Below are 15,825 nucleotides of genomic sequence, written 5' to 3' on the forward strand. Positions count from 1 at the left end.
CGCTCAGTCCAACTCAACCAACCTGATCTCCCGGTGGCTCAGCACTTCAACTCCCCCTCCAATTCCCAATCTGACCTTTCTGTCCTGGGCCTCCTCCATTGTCAGAGTGAGGTCCAGCGCAAATTGGGGGAACAGCACCTCATATTTCGTTGGGCAGTTTACACCCCAGCGGTATGAACATCTACTTCTCCCACTTCAGGTAGTCCTTGCTTCCCCTCTCTATCCCCTTCCCAGTTCTCCCACCATTCTTCCTGTCTCTGACTACATACTATCTCTGCCCCGCCCCCTCCCCTGACATGAATCTGAAGAAGGGTCTCGACCCGAAATGCCACCCATTTCTTCTCTCCCGAGATGCTTCCTGACCCACTGAGTTACTCCAGCATTCTGTGTCTACCTTCGATTTAAACCAGCATCTGCAGTTTTTTTCCCAGTCAAATCAGTAGTGAGGAAGGCATATGCAATGCTAGCATTTATTTCAAGAGGACTAGAATACAAAAACAGGGATGTAATGCTGAGGCTTTATAATGCACTGGTCAGACAGCATTTGGAGCATTGTGAGCAGTTTTGGGCCCCACATATGCTGGCGTTGGAAAGGTTCCAGAGGAGGTTTACAAGAATGATCCCAGGAACTGTTGGGTGAACATATGATGAGCATTTTTGTCACTGGGCCTGAACTCGCTGGCGTTTAGAAGAATGAGGGGTACTGTCATGATGATGAGACATGATAATGGTATGCAAATATCTTTACCTTTGTATCAGCTGACTTGGAGGTCAGATGATGTGTGTGCTATGTAAGCCAAGGCAGGAGGCCAAGGTCGGCAGAGATAATAAACAATAGACAATAGGTGCAGGAGGAGGCCATTCGGCCCTTCGAGCCAGCACCACCATTCAATGTGATCATGGCTGATCATTCTCAATCAGTACCCCGTTCCTGCCTTCTCCCCATACCCCCTGACTCCGCTATCCTTAAGAGCTCTATCTAGCTCTCTCTTGAATGCATTCAGAGAATTGGCCTCCACTGCCTTCTGAGGTAGAGAATTCCACAGATTCACAACTCTCTGACTGAAAAAGTTTTTCCTCATCTCAGTTCTAAATGGCCTACCCCTTATTCTTAAACTGTGGCCCCTTGTTCTGGACTCCCCCAACATTGGGAACATGTTTCCTGCCTCTAACGTGTCCAACCCCTTAATAATCTTATACGTTTCGATAAGATCTCCTCGCTCCAGTCTTTCAACGTATGACAGTCCCGCCATTCCGGGAATTAACCTAGTAAACCTACGCTGCATGCCCTCAATAGCAAGACATAGAGACTAAGAAATGTAACCTGTAAATATTGTGTCAGTATCATTATTCCACATCAGAGGCGAAGATGTGACAGGGACCTCATTGAAACTTACTGAATAGTGAAATGCCTGGATAGAGTGGATGTGGAGAGGATGTTTCCACTAGTGGGAGAGTTGCGCCAGAGGCCATTGCTTCAGAATAAAAGGACAGATCTTTAGAAAGCAGGTGAGGAGGAATATCTTTAGTCACAGGGTGGTGAATCTGTGGAATTCATTGCCACAGATGGCTGTGGAGGCCGTCAATGGATATTTTTAAGGCGGAGATTAACAGATTCTTGATTAGTGAGGGTGTCAGAGGTTTTGGGGAGAAGGCAGGAGAATGGGGTTGAGAGGAAAAGATAGATCAGCCATGATTGAGTAGACTTGATAGCCTGAATAGCCTAATTCTGCTCCTATAACTTATGAAGGCCAATCTACTGTTTCACAACGTTAACTGTTTGCTGAACCTGCACATTTGTTTTGATGATCCATATTCACCTGTATTCTCACTGCAGCCTACAATACCATTAAGCTTTGTGTAGTCAGCAAACCTGCATTTACTGCATGATCCTTTAATGCAATAGGTTTTGAAACATTAGCCATTGCTGGTTTATTGTCATACCTTGTAATACAGTTTTGCATATTACCATACCCAATACGTGCCTTTGTTGTTTGTTTTGTTCAGAGTATGACTCAGTTATGCCAATTGCCTTTGTTCAGGAAGGGGAACAAAGGCAACGGAAAATTCCACCAAGGACCAGGTTTGGACAGCTGGAGGCAGCTCGGGATTGGCAGATGCTGGTGGACGTGGACCAACGGCTTACGGTTCCATCAGAGATAGCCATCACCACTTGAGGCCTGATCTTGTCCTCTGGTCCAACTCTCAGCGTACGGTGTCTTTTGTGGAGCTCACAGTCCCTTGGGAGGATGCTGTGCAGGAAGCCTTCGAAAGAAAGAAACTGCGATATATAGAGCTTGCAGCGGAGGCAGAACAGTGGGGCTGGAGAGCAAAGATCTGCCCGGTAGAAGTTGGATGTCCCGGCTTCGTGGCAACATCAACTGTAAGACTGATGAAGGACCTGGGGATCAGCGGACAAGCCCTACGCCAGGCCATCAAGGAAACATCAGGGGTGGCAGAGCGGAGTAGCCAGTGGCTCTGGCTGAAGAGGAAAGACCCCATCTGGTCTCCCAAATAAGCCGGCTAGGCAGATGCACAGGAGGGTGGCTCTGGGACGCCAGACGCTAAGCCTACTGGAGACGTCGTGGGCCCAGTCAGCGAAACGTTGATGAAAGTAGGAGCCTACTTGATAACCCCAATGACGTGTCTGCCCAGCCTTTCTCAACATCAGAGGAGTGTAGGCGAGTGCTTAAGCCTCCCATCACCAATGGGAGCAAGTTAAGAGGTGGCACTTTGGATTTTAACATCACGTCCTGTTTTTGGGGATTAAATAGTTTCAATCTTTATATCAAATTCAGTCATATTCTGATAATGCCTCTTAACTGTCAGATTTTCAATGTTCTATCTTATTATAGATCTCTAGATCTAAATATATCTGTATCCTTGCTCTTTTTAGATCAGTATGTGGAGGAACTCTCTGCCCTATTCCATGAATTTGTTCCTCATATTTTTGCTGCTAATTTGACTTTCGCGGGTCTAAATGTAGATTAAAGTTGTGAAACCTTAAATCTCTTAAAATTGTTTACCCTTGTGACATGCACCTCTCATTTATTGGTTGAAACAAGGCCCTATATTACTCGTACAGTCCTAGTAATATTTGTTTCCCATTTGGTTTTGTTACTTCCATCAAATTGATACTGGTAGAAACAAGGACTTGCAGTTGCTGGTTTACAAAAACAGACACAAAGTACTGAAGTAATTCAGCAAGTCAGGCAACATCTCTGGAGAACATGGATAGGTGTTGTTTCAGGTCAGGACCCATCTTCAGTATTGATTTATTATTGCCAGGTGTACTGAGCTACTGTGAAAAACTTTCCATTTCCTGATTTCTGAGCCAAGTTCTTCCCATTCTGCTATTTTTTCCCCATTCTTGAAAATCAGGACTATCTCAGCTCCTTTTCCATTTAGCGTATCTCCTCTAAAAGTTAACCATTTTCTACGTTCCCTTTAATTACACCAGGGTCCCGTTTCCCACATTCCCTTTAATTCCACCAGGGTGCTGTTTCCCACATTCCCTTTAATTACACCAGGGTCCCGTTTCCCACATTCCCTTTAATTACACCAGGGTCCCGTTTCCCACATTCCCTTTAATTCCACCAGGGTGCTGTTTCCCACATTCCCTTTAATTCCACCAGGGTCCCGTTTCCCACATTCCCTTTAATTACACCAGGGTCCCGTTTCCCACATTCCCTTTAATTACACCAGGGTCCCGTTTCCCACATTCCCTTTAATTACACCAGGGTCCCGTTTCCCACATTCCCTTTAATTACACCAGGGTCCCCTTTCCCACATTCCCTTTAATTACACCAGGGTCCTGTTTCCACACTCTCTTTAAACTTTGTACGTTCCCTTTTCCACGATCAATTTATATTCATTAGGGTCCTCCTTCCCATGCTCCCTTGAACTGGTCTAAGCTGCTATGAACCGGTCCTGCTGAGCCGGATGGTCACATCGCACAGTGGACCGGAACAAATCTACTTGCACTTTATTCTGTTTTAAAACTGTTACAATTTGTTTCATTGGGTTGTTTAAATTAATACAGACTAGCTAATTAATTTATTGCATCGTATGGGAGGCGCATTCCCAATCTCGTTGTACCCCTGTACAATGACAATAAAGATATATTGTATTGTATCTAACTAGAGCCCTTTTCCCCATGCCTCTTTATGCTCAGCAGGGCCCCGTTTCTAGCGCTGCCTTATCCCAATTCCCATGCTCCTTTAAACGCACCCAAGGCGTTTTTTCCCATGCTCCCGCTATACTTCCTGAAGCTTTGTTTCCACTGCTCCCTTCAAACACACATAGGCCTAGTTTCCCGTGTTCCTTTAAGCACACAGGGGCCCTGATTCCTGATTCCTGTCATCCCTTTAAATACACCACTGCCTATTTCCCACATTGTCTTTAAACATACTGGATTTACTGGAAATATATTATAATCACTGTGTAACATCTTTTACAAAAGTGTACTGGGGTATCAGTAGGAGTAATAGCCGAAAGTCCAGAAAACATGCCAGTTTGGCACCACCAAGACATCACAGTGTCGGATAATCTGTTTTAATCTAGTCTCTGAAAGTAGTTGTTGGGCATAAATTTCCACATAAATTTGAAATAAATAATTTGCTGTTAAACACACAAATGTATTAAAAAAAAAATTAATGTCAATTTAATTTAAAATTAGACAGCTTCCCCGTCAGGTCTAGAGTCAGGCAGGGTTGCCCTCTCTCCCCTGTCTTGTTCGTCTGTTGTATTGAGCCCTTTGCCGAATCCATCAGGAAGGATGCGAGCATAAGAGGAGTGACATTGCCAGGCAGTGGGGGCACTCAGGTCAAGGCCTCCCTTTACATGGACGATGTCGCCGTCTTCTGCTCGGATCCAGGGTCGGTCCGCAGACTGATCAGCGTCTGCGACCAGTTTGAGTTGGCCACGGGGGCCAGGGTGAACCGCAGGAAGAGCGAGGCCATTCTCTTTGGCAACTGGCCAGACCGATCTTCCATCCCCTTCACCATCAAGCTTGACTTCTTGAAGGGGCTGGGCATCTGGTTCGGGAAGGCTGAGGCGTGTAACAAGAATTGGCTGGAGCGGATAGCCAGGGTGGGGAAGAAGCTGGAGCTGTGGAAGCAGCGCTCCCTCTCCTTCACAGGAAAAAATCTGGTCATCGGGTGTGAGGTGCTCTCGGGGCTGCTGTACTTGGCGCAAGTGTGGCCCGTCCCTCCCTCCCACGCCACGGGGATCACCCGGGCCGTCTTCCGCTTCATCTGGGGGTCGGCGATGGACCGGGTGCGACGAGCCACAATGCACAAGTCGGCAGACAACGGGGGTAAAATCGTGCCCAACGTCGCCCTCATCCTGATGGCCACCTTCGTGTGTGGCTGCATCAGGCAGAGCGTAGAGCCAAGGCACGTGGGCACCAAGTGCCACTACCTGCTGAGGTTCTACCTGTCCCCGGTGTTGCGAAGGATGGGCCTGGCGCAGATGCTACGCAATGTGCCAGTCAGCTGGACATTGCCGCACCATCTGTAGCTCGTGGAAAGGTTCTTCCGGACCAACACCTTTGACCACAAGTCCATCGGGCAGTGGTCAGCACGGAATGTCCTGCAGGCACTGCAGGGGAATGACTCCATGAATCCTGTGGCGTGGTTCCCAGAGCAGATTTGCAAAGAGAGTCTGGAGAGATTTGCAGGGGTCCCTGTCACGATTTATTCCGAGCAGCTCCGTCACAGAGGACTCTGATCTACGGACTGTTCCCAGGGTCGCATTCAGAGACTGACATCGAGTGCTGCTGGAAGGTCATCAACTCGGTGAAAGACGCTCTTTGGTCTGCCCGATCCTTGTTCACCTCCCAGCGGAGCGAGCTGTCCGTCAAGGAATGTTGCTGACTGGGCCCGCTGCAGACTGCAGGAGTACGTGCTGAGGGACGCACTGAAGCTCGGTGCAGCCAATGCCAAGGCCCTGTGGGGGAGGACCACAGTCTAGGGTCCTTCCGCTGCTGGACATGAGGGGCAGGGTGTGGTGGAGAGAGACGCCCCTCCAAATAAGGGATACTGTGTAAATGTCTGTAAATTTGGAAGTGAATTCATGTATCGAATGTGTAACCTCCGGAAATGTCGGATGGGTGTGTTAAAAAAGAAGATGTTTTGTAAATATTTATTACTTGAATAAAGTATTTTTTGATATTTAAAAAAAAAAAAAAATCTTCTCTCCAGAGATGCTGCCTGTCGCCCTGAATTACTCCAGCATTTCGTGTCTATCTGCCCTTAATACTTTAGACTGCTCTCCATCTGCTCATTACCTGGTCATGTCATTGCCACCAGCCCACCAGGTCCTGCAGGAACTGCAGCAATTAGTACAATCAGGTCAACTGATCTCTTGAGGAAATTTTAATTGCTGGACTGGAAAGATGGCTAGTGAAAGGCATAGCAACTTGGGAATAGCAGCAAGAACTTCAGAGAGACCTTATGAACGTGCCACAGACAAGGCCGTTGGGCAGTAGTTGCTGTCTGCCTGTTAAAGCTAGGCTAATTAGCACTCCATCCTCAGCTAACGATACAATAGAACTTTATTTATCCCAGGAGGGAAATTGATCTGCCAACAGTCATGAAACACAAAAAACATCATATATATGAAATTAAAGTGATGAGTGGAAAGGCGTGGGGGATATGCAAAGATTGGGGAGGGGGGAGTCAGTCTCAGTCTAACCCACGACAGAAGGGGGAGGAGTTGTACAGTTTGATAGCCACAGGGAAGAAGGATCTCCTGTGGCGTTCTGTGCTGCATCTTGGTGGAACCAGTCTGTTGCTGAAGGTGCTCCTCAGGTTGACCAGTGTGTCATGGAGGGGGTGAGCTGTGTTGTCCAGGATGCTCTGCAGTTTGAGGAGCATCCTCCCCTCCAAGACCACCTCCCATGAATCCAACTCCGCCCTCAGGACGGAGACAGCCTTCCTGATGAGCTTGTTGATCCTACTGGCGTCCGCAGCCTTCGCCCTGCTGCCCCAGTCATAAAATGGCGGCGCTGCCCTAGCACCTGCGGCTTACCTGCGGTCCGTTTGTCTTTGTGTTTTTTTGTTGTTTTTTGTCTTAATTGTAGTGTTTAGATGTGATGTAGTGTTTTGTGGTTGTGTACTATGGGGGTGGGGGGGACTGTAAAATTGTCTCTTCCGAACGGAGACCCGACCTTTGTTTTCTGGGTCGTGTCTCCATTCCCGCGGCGGCCTACCATCGGCCAAACACCTGGAGCTGGCGGCCTCCACCTGGGACCACCCGGGCTCTGGTTCGCAGAGTCCACGGACCGGACTTACCATCTGCGGAAGCTCGCAGCCCCCTGGGTGGGGGCCGACATCGGGAGCTCCAGCAGCGGCAGCATCCTCACCCGCCCCGGATCGCGGGGCTTGGGTTGGCCCGCCGCGGACCTTTCACCGTCCGGCGCGGCCTGGAATATGCCGCGTGATTTTCTCCGCCCGGTGGGGGCTTCAATGTCGGGATCCCCGACGTGCAACGGCAGCGTCTTCGCCCGCCCTGAATCGCGGGGCTGGGGTCGGCCCGCTGCGGACCTTTCACGGTCCGGCGCAGACTGGAACGTGGCAACTACAACAGCCCGACCGCGGGAGAAGACGGCGGGGGAAGAGAAAAGACATTCTGGCCTTCCATCACAGTGAGGAGGTGACTGGAAGAGACTCACTGTGACGGATGTTTCTTTTTTTGTTTTGTGCTGGTTTGTGGTTGTGTGTGTAATTGCTTATTTTATTGCTCTTATTGTTGGACTGTGGATGACGAAATCTCGTCCAAAAGACTTGTTTTTTTTGGATGACAATAAAGGTAATTCTGATTCTGATTCTGACAGCGACGAAGATGGCACTGGCTACCACCGATTGGTAGAACATCTGCAGCATCTTACTGCAGACGTTGAAGGAGCGGAGCCTTCTCAAAAAGTACTGCCGGCTCTGTCCCACGTACAGGGCCTCAGCGTTCCCGGACCAGTCCAGTTTACTGTCCAGGTACACTCCAAGGTATTCTTACTCCCTGGTAAACTGGTTAACATTTACAGGATGCGGCAATGATGGTCCAATTCTATACTGCTATCATTGAGTCCGTCCTCACCTTCTCCATCATGGTCTGGTTCGGCTCAGCCACCAAGCATGACATCCGGAGGCTGCCAACGGATCGTTCGCACAGCCGAGAAGGTTGTTGACTGCAACCTTCCCCCCATTGACGAACTGTACACTGCAAGGGCCAGGAAGCGAGCAAAATCATCTCTGACCCCTCTCACCCTGGCCACAAACTCTTCGAAGCACTTCCCTCTGGAAGGCGTCTCCGGACTGTCAAAGCAGCCACAGCCAGACATAAAAACAGCTTTTTTCCCCTGAGTGATAGTTCTACTCAATAACCAAAATCTGTAGTCTCTTTTTGGCTCTGGTTTATTTCACCCACATGTTTAGACCGTAATGTTGTATCCTTATTGTTTTGATGTGGTTATGCTTTATTCTTAATTGTTAACTGTATGTTTGTGTTGTCATTTGTGAGCGGAGCACCAAGGCACATTCCTTGTATATGTACATACTTGGCCAATAAACTTATTCATTCATTCATATGCGAGGACTGAGGGTGGGACGAACACTTTTCCCTGGAGGGACAGTGCTGATACAAAACCCTCCCATTAACTCCTCATACCCTTCAAAAATACAGACATACGTGGGATCAGTAAGCAGTAAAACAAGCAACTTCACATTCTGTGCAGGAAGGAACTGCAGATGCTGGTTTAAACCGAAGATAGGCAGAAAAAGCTGGAGTAACTCAGCTGGCCGGGCAGCATCTCTGGAGAAAAGGAATAGGTGACATTTTGGGTGGAACTGAGAGTCGGGGGAAAGGGAAATGAGAGATATAGATGGTGATATAGAGAGATATAGAGCAAATGAATGAAAGATATGCAAAAGGTAATGATCAAGGAAAGGTAGAGCCTACACTGGTCCATTCTTTGCTGTGGGCTAGGTGATAAGGAGTTATACAGACAATGAAACTCAACAGGACAACAGTGAAACTAGTATGATGACTAGGGTGGGGGAGGGACGGAGAGAGAGGAGACGCAACGGTTACTTGAAGTTAGAGAAATCAATAATCATACCCCTGGGTTGTAACTGCTCAAGTGAAATATGAGGTGCTGTTCCTCCAAAATGCGTTTGGCCTCACTCTGACAATGGAGGAGGCCCAGGACAGAAAGGTCAGTATGGGAATGAGAAGGGGAGTTAAAATGTTTCACATCCGGAAGGTCACGTAGGCCAAGGTGGACTCAGCGAAATTATCGCCCGGTTTGCGCTTGGTCTCCCCGATAGAAGTCCACACCCGGAACAGCAGATACAATAGATGAGATTGGAGGAGGTGCAAGTGAACCTCTGCATAACCTGAAAGGATTATCAGATTCCCCGGATGGAGTAGGTATAGAGACAGAAACTGTTCCCTCCCAACTCCCTGGTTAACTCATCCCTTCCCACCCAAACCGCCCCTTCCCCAGGTACCTTCTCCTGCAACCGCAGGAGATGCAACACATGTCCCTATACCTCCTCCCTCGACCCTGTCCAGGGACCCTGACTGTTCACTCTGGGCTTCCTCCATTGTATGAATATTGATTTCTCCAACTTCAAGTAACCCTTGCATCTCCTCTCTCTCTGTCCCTCCCTCACCCTTGTCATCGTATTAGTTTCACTGTTCCCCTGTTGAGTTTCACTGTCAGTATAACTCGTTATCATCTAGCCCACAGCCAACACCAGACCATTGTGGGCTCCACCTTTCCTTGACCACGTCACATTTTTGCATATCTCATTAATTTGTTCTATCTCTCTCTATATCACCCTCTTTATCTCTCCTTTCCCTTTCCCCCGACTTACCAGTCTGAAGAAGGGTCTCAACCCAAAAACATCATCTATTCCTTTTCTCTAGAAAAGCTGCCTGATCTGCTGAGTTACCCCAGCTTTTTGTGTCTAACTTCAAATTATTACAGTCTTGGGGTGCAGTCCATCTGTCCTCTCGACAAACTTGAAAGTTCCTGTTCTGAAAGGAGTCCTAGCCAGGCCAACATTAATCTTTCAAGCAACATTGCTCAAGAAACCAAATCCCTAGGAACTGCACCATTGCTGTAAGACATCTTTAACCTGCGGCAGCTTACAACCCCCGAGGTATGAGTATTGAAGATAGACACAAAATGCTGGGGTAACTCAGCGGGACAGGCAGCATCTCTGGAGAGAAGGAATGAGTGATGTTTTGGGTCGAGACCCTTCTTCAGACTGGGTATGAATATTGATTTCTCTAACTACAAGCAATCCTTGCATCCCCTCTCTCTCTGTCCCTCCCCCACCCTATTTGTACTAGTTTCACTGTTGTCCCAGTGAGTTTCACTGTCTGTATAACTCGTTATCACCAAACACACAGCCAACAATGGACCGTTACCTTGGTCATCATTACTTTTTTGCAAATCTTTCATTCAGTTGTTCTATATCCCTCTATATGACTGTCCTTCTTCCCTGACTTGCTGTTATCAGACAACTGAACCATCCTAACACAACCAGAGAGCAGTGCTGACCTACTATCTACCTCAGTGGTGACCCTCGGACTATCCTTGATCGGACTTTGCTGGCTTTACCTGCACTTAACGTTATTCCCTCATCAAGTATCTGTACGCTGTAAATTGCTTGATTGTAATCATGTATTGTCTTTCCGTTGACTGGATAGCACGCAACAAAAGCGTACCTCGGTGCACTTGACAATAAACTAAAACTCCCAGTCTGAAGGATCTGGACCCTGACCCGCTGAGTTACTCCAGCATTTTGTGTCTATCTTTGGTGTAAATCTTATGGAAACATATAAGATTCTTAAAGGATTGGACAGGCTAGATGCAGGAAATACGTTCCCCACATTGGGGGAGTCCAGAACCAGGGGCTCACAGTTTAGACAATAGGTGCAGGAGTAGGCCATTCGGCCCTTCGAGCCAGCACCGCCATTCAATGTGATCAGGGCTGATCAGTCAGTCTGAAGAAGGGTCTCGACCCCAAACGTCACCCATTCCTTCTCTCCTGAGATGCTGCCTGACCTGCTGAGTTACTCCAGCATTTTGTGAATAAATATTCTCAATCAGTACCCTGTTCCTGCCTTCTCCCCATACCCCCTGACTCCGCTATCCTTAAGAGCTCTATCTAGCAGTTTACTTGTCTACTATTATACTAGTTGAACTAGTCAAACTAGTCTAAGAATAAGGTGTTAGGCCATTTAGGACTGAGATGAGGAACAACCTTTTCACCCAGAGAGTTGTGAATGTGTGGAATTCTCTGCCACAGAGGGCAGTGGAAGCCAATCAGGCACGGTGGCGCAGCGGTAGAGTTGCTGCCTTACAGCAAATGCAGCGCCGGAGACTCGGGTTCGATCCTGACTACGGGCGCCGTCTGTACGGAGTTTGTACGTTCTCCCCGTGACCTGCGTGGGTTTTCTCCGAGATCTTCGGTTTCCTCCCACACTCCAAAGACGTGCAGGTTTGTAGGTTAATTGACGGGGTAAATGTAAAAAAAATTGTCCCTAGTGGGTGTAGGATAGTGTTAATGTGCGGGGATCGCTGGGGCATGGAGTCGGCATTCGAGCCAGCGCCGCCATTCAATATGATCATGGCTGATCATCCACAATCAGTTGTCCATGACAGTTTCTATCAGCATCTGCAGTCCCTTCCTGCTGCTCTCCCCACCCCAAGACTGGACTCACCGGCCACGCCTCGGGCCTTGCTCGCCGCGTCTCCATGGCAACGCGCGGCGGAAGGGAAGGGGCGGGTTCGGCCGCCGGAAGTGTGCATCTCCGCTGGCCCGGAGCCCTGTTCAAGCTCCCCCCCGCCGCCACACCATCCACGTCTCCATGGCAACGCGCCACCGGAAAGGAAGGGGCGGGTCCAACCCAGCCGCCGGAAGTGCGCTCTTCCGCTGGGCCCGGGGCCTTGTTTAACCTTCCCCCTCCCCACCACCACACCGTCCATGTCTCTGGCGATGGCCGCTCTCCGGGCCCTCCGTTACTCGCCGCTACTGACACTCAGCGGGCGATGGCCGCAGTCCGCCATCCGGGCGTTCGCTCCCGGTCACAAGTACTCGAGCAGCCTGCCTGTTATCGATGATGTGGTGAACGGGCTGACGGAGGAGCAGCGACAGGTAAACCAGTCACTGACAGGCAGGTAAACCAGTCACCCACAGGCAGAGGCAGGTAAACCAGGCAGAGGCAGGTAAACCAGTCACAGACAGAGGCAGGTAAACCAGTCACAGGCAGAGGCAGGTAAACCAGTCACAGGCAGAGGCAGGTAAACCAGTCACCCACAGACAGAGGCAGGTAAACCAGTCACAGGCAGAGGCAGGTAAACCAGTCACAGGCAGAGGCAAGTAAACCAGTCACAGGCAGAGGCAGGTAAACCAGTCACCCACAGACAGAGGCAGGTAAACCAGTCACTGACAGGCAGGTAAACCAGTCACCCACAGACAGAGGCAGGTAAACCAGTCACAGACAGAGGCAGGTAAACCAGGCAGAGGCAGGTAAACCAGTCACAGACAGAGGCAGGTAAACCAGGCAGAGGCAGGTAAACCAGTCACAGACAGAGGCAGGTAAACCAGTCACAGGCAGAGGCAGGTAAACCAGTCACAGGCAGAGGCAGGTAAACCAGTCACCCACAGACAGAGGCAGGTAAACCAGTCACAGACAGAGGCAGGTAAACCAGTCACAGGCAGAGGCAAGTAAACCAGTCACAGGCAGAGGCAGGTAAACCAGTCACAGGCAGAGGCAGGTAAACCAGTCACAGGCAGAGGCAGGTAAACCAGTCACCCACAGACAGGTAAACCAGTCACCAACAGACAGGTAAACCAGTCACCCACAGACAGGTAAACCAGTCACCCACAGGCAGGTAAACCAGTCACCGACAGACAGGTAAACCAGTCACAGACGAGGCAGATAAACCAGTCACCCACAGAGGCAGGTAAACCAGTCACCCACAGACAGGTAAACCAGTCACCAACACAGACAGGTAAACCAGTCACCCACAGACAGGTAAACCAGTCATCGACAGACAGGTAAACCAGTCACCCACAGTCAGACAGGTAAACCAGTCACTGACATACAGGTAAACCAGTCACCAACACAGACAGGTAAACCAGTCATCGACAGACAGGTAAACCAGTCACCCACAGACAGGTAAACCAGTCACCCACAGTCAGACAGGTAAACCAGTCATCGACAGACAGGTAAACCAGTCACCGACACAGGCAGGTAAACCAGTCACCGACAGGCAGGTAAACCAGTCACCCACAGACAGGTAAACCAGTCACCCAAAGACAGGTAAACCAGTCACCGACAGAGGCAGGCAAACCAGTCACCCACAGACAGGTAAATCAGTCACCCACAGTCAGACAGGTAAACCAGTCACCCACAGACAGGTAAACCAGTCACCAACGGAGGCAGGCAAACCAGTCACCGACAGACAGGTAAACCAGTCACCCACAGTCAGACAGGTAAACCAGTCACCCACTGACAGGTAAACCAGTCACTGGCAGACAGGTAAACCAGTCACCCACAGACAGGTAAACCAGTCACCGACAGTCAGACAGGTAAACCAGTCACCGACAGACAGGTAAACCAGTCACCGGCAGACTGGTAAACCAGTCACCGGCAGACAAGTAAACCAGTCACCGGCAGACTGGTAAACCCGTCACCGACAGAGGCAGGTAAACCAGTCACCGTCAGACAGTTAAACCAGTCATCGACAGACAGGTAAACCAGTCATCGACAGACAGGTAAACCAGTCACCCACAGTCAGACAGGTAAACCAGTCACCCACAGACAGGTAAACCAGTCACCGACAGGCAGGTAAACCAGTCACCGACAGGCAGGTAAACCAGTCACCGACAGGCAGGTAAACCAGTCACCGACCGGCAGGTAAACCAGTCACCGACAGACAGGTAAACCAGTCACCATCAGACAGGTAAACCAGTCACGGACTGACAGGTAAACCAGTCACGGACTGACAGGTAAACCAGTCACCGTCAGACAGTTAAACCAGTCATCGACAGACAGGTAAACCAGTCATCGACAGACAGGTAAACCAGTCACCCACAGTCAGACAGGTAAACCAGTCACCGACATACAGGTAAACCAGTCACCGACATGCAGGTAAACCAGTCACCGACAGGCAGGTAAACCAGTCACCGACTGGCAGGTAAACCAGTCACCGACTGGCAGGTAAACCAGTCACCGACAGACAGGTAAACCAGTCACCATCAGACAGGTAAACCAGCCCCCAACAGAGACAGATCAGTAACCCAAGCTCACCAAGGACTGGTAACCAGTAGTTGATCAGAGACAGAGATTAGCGACCAGTAGCTCACCAAACCTGTTTTCCCCTCTGGTGGGAATGTCAAAGACCAGAGGGCATGGTTTCAAGGTGAGAGTGGCAATGTTTAAAGCTGCTGTGCTGGGCAAGGGTTTTACCCAGAGATGGTGGGTGCCTTCACTGCTGGGAGTGGTGGAGGCAGACACCATAGTTTTTAAGAGGCTTTTAGATAGGCACATGGATATACAGGGAATGGAGATATATGGATCTTGTGCGGCCAAAGAGATTCAATTAACCCAGCATCATGTTTTGCACAGACAATGTGGGCAGAGATGCTGTTCCCGTGCTGTACATTTCTATGTTCTGTGTCCAAAACAAAGCAGATACAAGTAAGCAGATAACCAGTAGCTAACCAAAGCTCACCAGAGATGGTTAACCAGAAGGGAAAACCAAAGCTCACATAGGACAGGCAACAGTGAGCAGTTTTTGGCCCTATATCCGAGAAGGGGAGGGTCCAAAGGAGGTTTTCAAACATGATCCCAGGAATGATTGGGTTATCAGTCTGAAGAAGGGTCTCGACCCGAAACGTCACCCATTCCTTCTCTCCTGCGATGCTGCCTGACCTGCTGAGTTACTCTAGCATTTTGTGAATAAATACCTTCGGGTTAACATATGATGAGCCTTTGAAGGCACTGGGCCGGTACTTGATGGAGTTTAGAAGAATGAGGGGCGACCTCATTGAAACTTGCCGAATAGTGAAAGGCTTGGATAGAGTGGATGTGAGAGGTTGTTTCCACTAGTGCGAGAGTCTAGGACCAGAGGCCACAGCTTCAGAATAAAAAGACATAACATATAACATAACATATAACTACAGCATGGAAACAGGCCTGTCCGGCCCTACCAGTCCACGCCGACCATTCTCCCTGACCTAGTCTCATCTACCTGCACTCAGACCATAACCCTCCAATCCCCTCCTATCCATATACCTATCCAATTTACTCTTAAATAATAAAATCGAGCCAGCCTCCACCACTTCCACCGGAAGCCCATTCCATACAGCCACAACCCTCTGAGTAAAGAAGTTCCCCCTCATGTTACCCCTAAACCTTTGTCCCTCAATTCTGAAGCTATGTCCCCTTGTTGGAATCTTCCCCACTCTCAAAGGGAAAAGCCTACCCACGTCAACTCTGTCCGTCCCTCTCAAAATTTAAAAAACCTCTATCAAGTCCCCCCTCAACCTTCTACGCTCCAAAGAATAAAGACCCAACCTATTCAACCTCTCTCTGTAGCCTAAGTGCTGAAACCCAGGCAACATTCTAGTAAATCTCCTCTGTACCCTCTCCATTTTGTCGACATCCTTCCTATAATTTGGCGACCAGAACTGCACACCATACTCCAGATTCGGCCTCACCAATGCCCTGTACAATTTCAACATTACATCCCAACTTCTATACTCGATGCTCTGATTTATAAAGGCAAGCATACCAAACGACTTC

General features: G+C 49.2%; 1 protein-coding gene across 1 annotated transcript in view; it reads left to right on the forward strand.

The window, feature by feature from the left end:
* Positions 1–11,892: 11,892 nt before the first annotated feature.
* ivd (isovaleryl-CoA dehydrogenase) overlaps positions 11,893–15,825 on the forward strand; it is a 57,179-nt gene continuing 53,246 nt past the window's right edge. Inside the window, exon 1 of the mRNA XM_078406162.1 lies at positions 11,893–12,167. Within this exon, the coding sequence (XP_078262288.1) occupies positions 11,997–12,167 (171 nt within the window). The 5' untranslated portion in view covers positions 11,893–11,996. The remainder of the gene's footprint in view (positions 12,168–15,825) is intronic.

This window comes from Rhinoraja longicauda, chromosome 10 (assembly GCF_053455715.1).
Source record: "Rhinoraja longicauda isolate Sanriku21f chromosome 10, sRhiLon1.1, whole genome shotgun sequence".
Lineage (NCBI taxonomy): Eukaryota > Metazoa > Chordata > Chondrichthyes > Rajiformes > Arhynchobatidae > Rhinoraja > Rhinoraja longicauda.